This window comes from Stegodyphus dumicola, chromosome 5 (genome assembly GCF_044657685.1).
Source record: "Stegodyphus dumicola isolate Sdum_Otavi_A_Nest chromosome 5, ASM4465768v1".
Taxonomy (NCBI): Eukaryota; Metazoa; Arthropoda; class Arachnida; order Araneae; family Eresidae; genus Stegodyphus; species Stegodyphus dumicola.
In genome coordinates, this window is record NC_140772.1 from 202,103,643 (window position 1) to 202,115,906 (window position 12,264).

At 35.8% G+C, this 12,264-nt stretch overlaps 1 protein-coding gene across 3 annotated transcripts in view; it reads left to right on the top strand.

Annotated features, from left to right (window-relative positions):
* The window catches only part of LOC118187679 (cGMP-specific 3',5'-cyclic phosphodiesterase-like), an 883,923-nt gene that overhangs the window by 368,085 nt on the left and 503,574 nt on the right, over positions 1–12,264 (top strand). For all 3 annotated transcript variants that reach the window (XM_085817555.1, XM_085817557.1, XM_085817554.1), the window contains one exon: positions 419–782. In XM_085817555.1, coding sequence (XP_085673681.1) covers positions 419–782 — 364 coding nt within the window. The remainder of the gene's footprint in view (positions 1–418; positions 783–12,264) is intronic.

A 12,264-nucleotide genomic window follows, 5' to 3' on the forward strand; every position in this document is an offset into this window, starting at 1 on the left:
TTTCTTAAAATTATAAATTAGAGAAAATGCATGTATTTAATGTGATTGTTAGTTAATTATTAAACTAAGGAAAGGAAATGGAATGCAGGAAAGGGAAGTATTTAATTAGTGGACTGTGGAAGAATATGAATAACTATGTGTATTAATTAGGGGACTATGGAAGGATATGAATAACTATATGTATTAATTAGTGGACTAATTAACTACATGTATTTTATTAATGGACTATGCAGTAAATGGAAGTAGCGATGAAAATAATATAAACTGTACTCAGCTAATTGACTTCATTTAAACACTGAGGAGAAAACATTTGTTGGAACAGCTCAATTAGCTATGCGTGTGGAAATGATAATTTTAAATGATAATTTTCCTTCCTATGCTGTCTGAGTATCTATCAATTTTTTATCTTGTTTCACAGGAGCAGAAAGGAGCTCCAGCAACATTTAAGAAGCTTGAAAGAACCGGATCTCTTAATGGAATTGATTCGAGATATTGCCAACGAGTTGGATGTTGACACCTTATGCCATAAGATTCTTGTGAACGTAAGCATCCTAACAAATAGTGACCGTGGAAGCCTTTTCTTGGCGAAGGGTCCTCGAGGTTCCAGATATCTCGTAGCCAAGCTTTTTGATGTTACACCAGATTCCGTGCTGCAAGACGCTTTGGATGCTGCCGTTGACGAAGACGGGGAGTCTCGCATACCTCCTATTCCTTTTGGAGTGGGTATTGCCGGACATGTGGCCCTCACTAAGGAGAACGTAAACATAAAAGACGCTTACGAGGTAAGTACCATAATATCATTTTGTTTACGAGAAGTCCCATAAAGCTTGACACGAACACCATGAAAATTAAAACTTGATGTTGTCGGCTTTCCTGTCACCCTGAATGTCTTCTTTTTTGGAATAAAACACTGTTCCTAAAAATTAAAGCATTGAGCTGAAAACATATGCTCATTGATTGAAATGTTGAACCAGTGTACAATAGTGTAATTATCTTACTTATCCGCAATTTATTGTTACTTGTCAGCAACTGAATGGAAAGTTTTACTTCTGCGCATAAATTTGGGTCGGAAATATGCAAATTAAGAGGATGTAATGTGTTGCGCAATAGATGCATATTAGAAATCGGTTTTATATTGCAGTTTAAAGTTAATGTCCTTTTCGAAAGTCATCAGTGTTCGTTTTTAATGGCCGAAAGGTCATTAAAACTGAATGGTCGTGAGTGGTCGTTTAACTGAAAGACAAAAGTGACGGCTAATTGTTAAATTCAAGCAGGAGGGAACACAAATGGAGGTTATCTAAGATATGAGTATTCCTCAGAATATAAATATCAATAACTTGGAACCATTTGTTAAACAGTGAATCAGTTAGTAGACAGCCTGGTGAAGTGCAGGCCAGAGCACCAACTGCGCCTGAAGACCATTTACTGCAATTTTCGGCTTGAAAAAACCGTGAAGCAACTGCAACAGATTTGAGTTTAGGAGTTTCAGTCAATTATAGAACATAGAATTAGCCATTCTACTATTGCCTAAGAATTCATAAGGTTAGCCGTTATGCAAGAAAACCAGGGGTTTAAGTCCATCTTCTAAAGCGGCCCGTTTAAGATGATGTCGTTATCAAATGCAGTAGTACCAAGAAGCATGGGACCGTACACTGTTTGCAGACGACTCTGCATATAGCCTGAACGGTGATTCTAGATGCGTTTTGAATTCAAGCGAGCAAGGAACACTCAGTGGGATGTAATCATACAAAACGACTCATCAAATTGCACATCATTGATGGAGGTTAAATAACCAGTCACAGATCTCAGAGCATGGACTGGGAACCTGTACATATGCGCTGTACTCCATATAAGCCTGCACACGTATGCTGTATGCAGAGGTTTCGTTAATGGATGAAAATGTTTGTCCGCATTGAGCATCTGTTTTGTTTACAATGTTTGGAAATAGAACATGTCACTCAAATGAAAACTCCAGCTTACTCATCAGACTTATTTCCGATGTAGGAGGAATGGTGTGCTTTGTGGAACCTACCTGTAACATATTAGTGTCTCCTGGAGCCCTCTTGGATCTGAAAAGAGCGCTTTCAAAAGAATAGTGTGCAAGTTTAGAAATTTTGCTCAACATGTTTATAAATTTTATGAACCTAAGATGAGAGGTTTGCATTTCCGACATGTTCGAAGTTGTTTCTTGTTTGTCTTTTAAAAACACCTTTAAAGTATTTACAGTTGTGTAGTTAATCTCAAACCCTCTGCCCATTAGTTGCTTTATCACACAAAATCACATGGAGATAAATTTGGATTAAACTGAGGAGTACAGTTTTATACCTTTTTCATGAATTAATTTGTAAATACTCAGATTACACTTTGTCTCTGTTGTTTTGATGCTACCGCCTGTGACTTTTTCGAAAATTAAAGAAGCTTTATTGGGTTATATATACAATATCATATAACGTTCTTTTCCGCTAAGGTAATAGCGAGTTGGATGTATGGTTCCCTGCTCACTTTGAAAACTGGTGGCCAGTTTTAATTCCTCTAAATCTCAGAAAATATATACGAAGTCATACTGAAATATTCTTTTATGTTGGCGGAAACATTTCATAGATATCTAGTGGATATTTCAAGAGAGGAAAATGAAGAAAAATTTCCTCAAGATCATGGGTCAGCTTTCAAAGCAGTCAGAATTTATAGACAGAAAAAACTTACAGTATTACGCTCCATCAAAGCGAAAACAGCTGTCTTATGTTTCGCCTCACAATAAAAGCTGGTAATCTATCAGGAAAATAAGTTAGCAATTTTCTCTTCTCGACCATTTCTTTCTGTATGCGCGCCTGCAATACAACCTTATTTTTCGTAGATAACAGTGAGGTTTTATATATGATATCCACCAAATTAATATAAATCCAAACTAATGGTACTTAAGAAACATTTTTAAAGGATTTGCTAATAGATCTTTAAATTAATATTGGGCAACTTCATAGTGTCTCAAGGAAATATATTTTACGATACGATAATAAGTACAATATTTTAGCTTGTAGAGTCATTAGGTTGATTGGAAGCAGAAAAAATGAAAAATATGCAACCGCCTTCGCCGGGAATCGAACCACGGGCCTCTGGAATACCGGCCCAGCGTGCTACCGTCACACCACGAAGGCACGCTAGGGAAGTGGGAGAAATACCTTATAAGCATAACGAGACTAAATGATAATCTAATAACGCGGCATGTAAAATAACATGAAACTACCAAAAACTGAGCATTAAATTAATTCTATGGTGAAATATATTCTCAACTTGGCAGAATAAAAGAAATGCATAACTGTTGCTCATTGAAATCAATATGCTATGTTACCGTATTATGCCAGAGAAACTAAAATTATTTGAATAGAAAATACAGGAAAATCCTCCCAATACTGAGAGTATTGTGTAAAAAGGTACTCCATGGAAAAGTAGTATTAAGTTTTTGATTCCATTAAAAGTAGTGATAATATGTGCTTTTTAAGGCTCAGTTTACAGCAAAATCTTGTTAATGTCAAAGTCAGGGTAAAAGCCGGGCTAATAACGGCTATGTGTTTACTGTTGTCAAAATTGCTCCTCATATGGATGCATTACAAATAATACATATTTCTTCGATTCTAAGACATCATCAATTCTGGGGCTCATGCATCAATTTCAATGTCATCAACAGAGAAAAGGATTTCAAAGATACAACGTGAATAAAAAACGTATATCGACATCTAGCAAAGCATATTTAATAATTGATTCTTATTTATTAACCATAGCATTCACATTTAAACTAGCAATTTTGAATAAACTATATTATTTGAAACTAATTAGTAATTCTGAAAAGATCTGAAATTCTAATCTGCAATTTTTAATTCTAAGAAGAACCGATTTCTTAACGGTACTTATATGGGATAAACATATAAGCAAATATGATATATCCGGATCTTAAATATGATAAAACAAATATGATAATAATATATGCTTTATCTTAAATATGATAAACCAGACATCTTAAGCAAATATGATACATCTTAGATTCAAAGAAATATGATATATCTAGAATGAAATACTCATTATGTTAATTAATTAGAATGTCCAGGGAAGTAGCAGTAATTTTATTTCTCAGTACATGAGTCTTACCGTAAAAGACGTAATTAAAAAAAGTCTTAATTTTTATGAATTTCCCCTTTAGCTTAAATTCATTGTAAACGTTTGTTATTGAAAAAGAATTGCAATGTTTTAAAAATAGCATTCCTGAAAATTATTTTACAAGTATTACGCCATATACGGTATTAATTTCGCATTTATATATAATATCTGATTTATAAGTCTATTTTGTTCTAAGCACATTAATTATATGTAAATATTTCGCGTTGAACTATTTACTTTTTGTATTAAACTATTGAACGAACTATTTATTCTGTATTAAACTATTGAACGAACTATTTATTCTGTATTAAACTATTGAACGAAATGTATTGTTTACTTACTTATTTATTATATAATTTTTCAAATATCGGTCGAAAATGAATACTGGAAGCAATCACTTTTTGTTTTCTTCTCCAAAGGGTAATTCGATACAAAAGGGGACATTTTTAATTTTTGCAAACTAATTAGGAGCGGATTTCAGTGTACCTTCACTCTTCGTAATCCTTTGCGATTCTAATATTGCAATTCAAAATATCTATGGTTCTGGAAAGACTTTTCCACCACAGATAGAAACACTTACAGTCCATCAGTAGAATAGCCTAGCATGTCTACCAGCTTCTGCCAACATACGGCAAGACGTCGTATACCAAATCAGCCCATCCATTTTTGTTAACATCCGGTAGCGACCACTCTGCAGGACTGATAACTTCCTCTCTGCAGTTGTAATGAATCCTTTGCAATGGTTCTTTCTTTTTCGTGAAGACATCGTAGTCATGTGGATTCATATCGGATGAATATGGTTAATGTTCCAGCACTTTTCATCACCACTGTTAAAAATGATCCTCCTTGGTAGTGCACACATTATGACACCATACGTTGACATGGAGGATGAGGGGATTTGTCATTTGAGATATCATCTGCGTCCAGTACTCAGGAAAAAGAGACGACACTAGTTGGTGACGAATCTCTTTATCTTCCATGACAGTGCACTGTGTCATACAATCTCTATCATGGATATCCACCGAAAACACCACATGAACAAATATCGTCGCTTTTTCAGCAAAGGCTGTACACACCTGGCATCTCAGACAGTGAATCCCATCATCCACCATGGCACAACACGGTGTTATGATGCAAGAAACTGTCGCACATTTCCTGCGACGGGATGATAGCAAGTGTTGGAGCATCAGTCATACTCATTCTATATGAATCCGTGGGACTACGATTTCTTTTTTAAAATAAGAAAACCACTGTGAGGGATCCATTACAATAGTAGGGAGAAGGTTATTCGAACTATAGGGCAATAGCTGTGAAACTTCAACAGAAGTATATGTGATGATTGTATACGATATCTTTCAGTAACTTTCCACAATTGTCAAAAATGCAGCTTAGTTGTTATATGGTGTTACATGAATCCATCGAAATTTCCTTTCACTTTTTTGATTGTGATAACATATGAGGAAGTTTTTCCGAAAATTTAACATTGATTGCTTTTCTTTGTTAAAACGTAAAGAGTCGTATTAAACTGTTATTTGTCTCCATTTTAAATCCGATCGCAAAGCTTTATTTGACTAACCTGCAACTTTATTTGAGTTCTGCATAGCAACATTCCGATTATCTTTTATTCACAGGGAGTTCTTAGCGCCAAATGTATTATTTAATTTTAAAGTTCCTAACTTTCAGAAGCCAGTGTACACTTGAATAAATCGAAGGCGAATTAACGATGGGTATTGAGACCGTCTGTCGTTGGCATATCGATACCAGTGATAATAGTAGGGTAATAATCGTCTTAAGTTTAGTTGATGGGATCCAAGAAGATGGTATCCGAAAGATTTTGAAGCAGCAGGTTTTACATTACTTTGCTTCGTTTAAACATATTGAACATAAAATTCAAACCTTAGCCAGGATTCAAGACCTGGCTAAGGTTTGAATCTCATACAGTGGTTTAATCAGTTTTGCTTGACTTTTTACTGATCAGCCATTTATAAATACACGTTTTTTTGTCAATAATTTAGGATTTAATGAGTAGAACATATTACCTGTAAGACTTAATATAGAGTGAATGAACCTGTTAGTTAAAATGACAGTTAAGTATTTTTTAGTTTAAAATATTTCGGTTTGGTTATCGTCCCATCTTTGGTAGCGAATTACCAACCACGATTACTCGCCATGGAGCATTCTACTCCTATTTTTGTCGCAGTTAATCTTTTCATGTCTGGCGTGCTCAAAAATGTAATAGTAAACTTGGTTTAATTAGCTTTCACGTACATAAAGGAAACATCATTGCTTCTGCCAATGCCATAAGAAACATTTTCGAACTGATAATTTCTTACTTGTCTAAAAACCGGAAAATTTAAAATGCAAAAACTAATAACCTGAATGCACAGTTACAAGCGGTTTTTTTAATTCAATTAATTAAGAAATTCTCGATTTTATTTTTCACTGGGCTCATGAAAACGCATATGCTGGTATATATAATCTATTTAAGTTGTAAAAAGTTTAGGTTCTTAAGAAACAGGAGATGTGAAAAATGAGACTCGCCGGGACTCGAACCTGGACCTCACGAATACGCAACGAGTCTGCAACCCTTACATCACGAAGGCATGCAGAAAGGAGGGAGAAAAATATTAAAGGATGACTGGGGATTAGGTGACCTAGTCGCCAAATCCTGGTAGTGAAGAATCATCATCCACCACTTTTTAGTTCGGGCGCCACTGTAGAAACATTAGGTTATTTATAAGCAGGAGATGTGAAAAGTAACAAATGCCCTCGCCGGGACTCGGACCTGAACCTCTCGAATACGCGCCGAGTGTGCTACATTTACACCACGAAGGCATGCAGAAAGGATGTAGAAAATACCTTATAAAATCTACTATGCGTAGCGAGACAAGCTAAAAATGCTAAAAGAGGAAACACGAGAAATGGTACACTACAAATAAATTAATAATATGTAAAGTAATAAAAATATAACTCATAAATTTGCATTGAGTTATTTTTTCTTTCAGTATATGTTTTATAATATGGATCTCAAAAACTGTTCTAGAAAACACCATAATCTTTATAAAGATATTTTTGCCGCAAACTGAATTCAGAAATAACTAATGCCGTTTTTGTATATTTTACCTCTCAGCTTCTGCTGAATAAAACAAAATAGTTTATTTTGCATATTTTCGATATAATCTATCATCGCAGTATTAATTCACATGCTTTGCCATAAATTTTATTTATTAATGAACGAGAATTCTTTCACTATCTTTCTAAACCATTCCATGAGTTCCGAAAAATAAAATTTTGCCTGAGCCTTTGAGCTCAATAATCAGAACAGAACAAAGGAAGGTTAGCAAATTCTTGTATCTTTAGTTCACAGTAAAAATCCTTTTAATTTCCTATCCTTATTCTCCCATTTCCATCAGATCATTTCACGACTGAGTTCTCATTATATTTAAATACACTATTATTAGAAGCATCATTATCAAATAGAAACGGAATGTGAAAGCAATAAAAATAAAATTCTAATTTCCTTTCGGAATCCTCGAAGCACTTTTTCTCCGTAGAAGCAATGATGCATAACTTAATAAAGGTCTTGTAAGATAATTTAAGATTTCAGAGTGCTGATAGTTTTTAGAAACTGTGTCTGGCTTAGAATCAACACACAAATTCTAACGTGTATCATAATATTGCCCCAGAAAATATTAATTTAGATAAATATTTTATCATTGGAAATCCTTGGCGATCTAATGGCTGAAAATGGAAATGACGATCTTTGATTTAATTTTAATGATAGGAGCAATCCAATTAATGTAAAACAATTTTCAATTAATTTTCACAACTGAAAACGGAATAATTTTCACTCTAATATCGGCGAATGTATTTCATTACTGAAAACCATCTAAATTCTAGATACTAGATTTTCATTTGAAGAACTGTCTAACATTATATGTAAATATTATGCATGAATGCAGGGAGTTGCAGATGTTGCTCATTATAGCAGTCGTGGAATAAAAGTAAATAAAAATGATTTCGAAGCTCAGTTTTATGAAATTCCAATTGGCAATGTATACAAACTTATTTTCGCTTTTCCGAAAAAGGAGTGAAGTAGAAATATCGTTTAGTGCTTGCAGGGATTATAAACAAGTACTACTTCAGTTCTAAGCATTTCTCTTTTCTAGAACTATATGCTATCGCATTCACATCACCCAAATCTTTCATGTCAACCAAAGTATATATACAAGGGTTGGAACTTTAATAGTGGCAACACAGCTGAAAAAACGCTACGCAACAAAACCAAAGAATATCGCGTATACCACACGTAAACTGCATACCTACCTTACCTCTCAGCAAAAAGACTTGTCCTGCCTACGTCACGTGCATGCGGAGTGACGCGAAGAACGAATCCTTGTATTAGCTCGCGGTCTAAAGTAAGTGTTGTCGGGATGTTTTCAAAACAAGAACAACGATGTTGGATAAAAATTGAATGTGCCAGAGGTCGTACAGCACGACAGTGTCATCAAGGGCTTCAAGAGGCTTGCGGGGAATCTGCATTGCCTTACAGAACCGTAGCAAGATGGGTGAAAGCATTCAATGAAGGACGCCAAAACGTGGCAGACATGCTGCCGCCAGGTCATCCGAGAGTCAGCGATGCAGACGTGCAAGCTGTTGCCGCACTAATGGACAGTGATCGCCGTCAAACAATTCGTCAGCTGGCCGGACAAACAGGATTAGCGCATACGACTGTGCTGCACATTCTGAAGAAACGCCTGTCAGTGAGAAAAACTGCTTCACGATGGGTTCCACATCAATTGACGGAAATGCAGAAATGGCTACGATACGATGCTGACCCAAACCCACCTGGAGCGCTATGAGCGCGAAGGAGATGCTTTTTTACGCCGTATCATTACGCTAGATGAGACTTGGGCCCGATCGTACCAGCCAGAACTCCTCTCATTTTGCATGACAATGCAAGCTGTGACTGATTTGTTCAAACATTGGGGCTGGGAAGTGCTTTACCATCCACCATACTCCCCAGATCTAAGCCCTTGTGACTATGACTTAATTCCTAAGATGAAGGAACCACTTCATGGCACTCGCTTCCAAACTGTTCCTGAGATTCTTGCGGCAGTAGACCGGTCCATTCAAACTATCAACAAAACAGGTGCTGCTACAGGTATTCTGCGACTTCCACATCGTTGGAAACGGGTTGTACACAATGCTGGCGACTACATTGAAGGGCTGTAAAACATCGTGACATGAATCACTTTTGTATTCCTTGTAAATAAATAGTTGCCAGTATTAAAGTTCCAACCCTCGTATATATAAACCAAGCCTTTCACATCAAAACAAAGTATCTATAAACCAAACCCTTTCATATTGTTACGAAATGTCCAGGCGCGATAAGATAGCTTCATCGCAAAGCAGGTTAAGGTTTGCACTAAAATGGCAAGGGAAGGCAGGGTTGTCACATTTCGCGAGAAATCGCCCATTTCGCGACAAAATTGGCGATATGCCATGGACGGATGGAGAACCTTCTGAAACGAATTCTTACCGGTTTAGACCAGAATGTTCTCGAACACAAGACGAAAACTATATAAACCCTGCAGGTACGCGGATAGTTAGTATCAAGTTAATTAGTGTGTCTCGAGTTAGTCAGTCCGTGCGGAGTCGATCGAGTTGACAGCCGGGCAAGGAGTGCCGGGGTAGTCGAGTGCATCGAAACTCTTAGTATATCGCGGTTAGTGCATCGTCGAGAGAGTCTGTTGAGCTTCGGGAACGACTGAACCGAAGAGTCGGGAGCTGTGATCTGTGTGTATTCGAGTGCATCGCGAGTTGTAGCGTGGAGAGTCTGGAGAGTACGTGGAGTTCCGAGAATGACCGAGCAGAGTCGGAAGCTGTACTCTGGTGCTTTGCAGTGAAGCTCTCTTCCCCGTTATAGCCTGATAACCTGAAGGATGTGTCGCTGATTGTTCCAGCGTGTTTATAGTAGATCTTCGACGACTGTAAAACATGTTTCGATATTCCATCAAGCGGTGTCATCATTATTCACTCCAAATCCGCACGAACCCCGTAACGAACGTACCAAAGGAAGAAAATAACGTAACAATATCAACCAAAAAGTACTAAATTACATGAAAACCGCCTATGTCTAAAAGCTATTAACGCAATAGCCTAACGGACACAAATGATGATACGACCTTACAGATGATCTCTGTTCTATATCAATAAATTCTAAGACTACTTTCACATATTCTACATCTCTCATTGTCAAATATACGACAATTAAGCTTAACGCACCACAATCACTCATATATACCATATCATGTTTGTTTAATTCTATTTTGTAAGTGTTGTTTACTATCATTTGGTAGATTCTTCCGTACCAGCCAATGATTGCCTAAAATGCCATTCGTAACTCAGTTTCTTGCGAGTTTTCGGCGACCTTAGAAGCTGTTCCATATTTCTCCACACAGACGGGATTTTAATTTATTTTCTTGTTAATCTTTCATTTGCTTACTTAGGGTGGGGATGGCTTCTCATTTCTATTTCAGTGTCAACTTCTATACCAAGACTGGTATGCATTCGTAAATATTGGAATGTGTATGAGGATCATCAAACTGGATGAATCAGCGGTAACTCGATTCAGCTCATCATCACTTGCCTTGTTACTCATCACAGTTCATATGAAAGTAGAGACAAGTTGCAGAAAAGAACAATATATTTGACGCCATTTTAAATGCGATCGCAAAGCGCCGTAAGACCAGATTTCATTGCCGATAGGTTCTTCGAATTTGTCTAATCTTGAGTTAATGCTTGTGAGTCTAAATCAGGAGAGAGAGTTGCACATAAGAACAATATATTGACGCCATTTTAAATGTGATCGCAAAGCACCATCAGACCAGATTTCATTGCCGATAGGTTCTTCGAATTTGTCTAATCTTAAGTGAATGTTTGTGAGTCTAAATCAGGAGCGAAAAAGTGGAAAATAAGACGTAGCATAATGGTTTATAACATTCAATAACAGCTACAAGATTATTGCGGAAAGCTTTCTTTCTTCCTAATTTTTTTTTATTATTATTATTTCTTTTAACCTTCTACTGAATCCTATAGTAAAATAGTTGTCTTTAATTAGTTGCAGCAATCAACATTTGATTTATTTCAAATGAATGTTTTCTTAAATGTATGTTGTAATTCATCATTCCATGTGCCAATTTTATGTTAAACTGCTTATTTAATTCAGAAAAAAAAATCTGATGTGTATATCACGACTTCCTTGTACGTAATACGCATTTTTTCATGCATTTCACTTAAATTTATTGGCTTGAATTAAATTTACTTCGTCGATAGCGCATAAACCAGAATAGAATAAATGCATTCTTTAAAATTCGCTATATTTGTTTGCCATAGCGACACTCTGGCCCTAGGTTAACTTAACAGCGTTACATTTCGTTCATCTTTTAACTCAGAATGTACAAAATTTATATCATCTTAAGAATTATCCAATCGTTGCCACATGTTCTATTCAAATACTATAATAAATCTAAAACGATGTATAAAAGAAATTAAACAAAGAACAACAACAACAAAAAAGAAACAATTTTTCACAGACGATTCAGTATTTCTCATTCAATTAAAGTTCTCACTGCGCGACAAGGCAAAAATACATAGAAACTCAAAATGTCTGTATTGAAAATTATGAAGTAAATCTTAAACACTTATTTCTTCGAATAAATTCTAGAATGGATTAAGCATGATTTAATTCGCAATAATAAAAGAAGGCGTTATCTTTGTTATTGCGAAGCTTTCTTTCTCTAAATTGGCAACAAATCTACTATTGTGTTGTTTCAAATGTAAACACGCAATGGCCCACATGGCAAAAATTATTAGGTTAGCGGCACTTAAACAACTTTTAAATTGTCAATAATTCTAAAATTATTACATGCAGATTTACTAAAGGCATAAAAACCTTAACCGAAAGATAAGAACAAGATAATTCAATCATTTTTAAAGCAAAAAATGTTATAAGAATAAAGAAACTGAGATTACTGAGCCGAGTAACAGAGTGGATATCTATATATATATATATACATACATTTATGTACTTTTGGTGCGGCCGATTGCAAC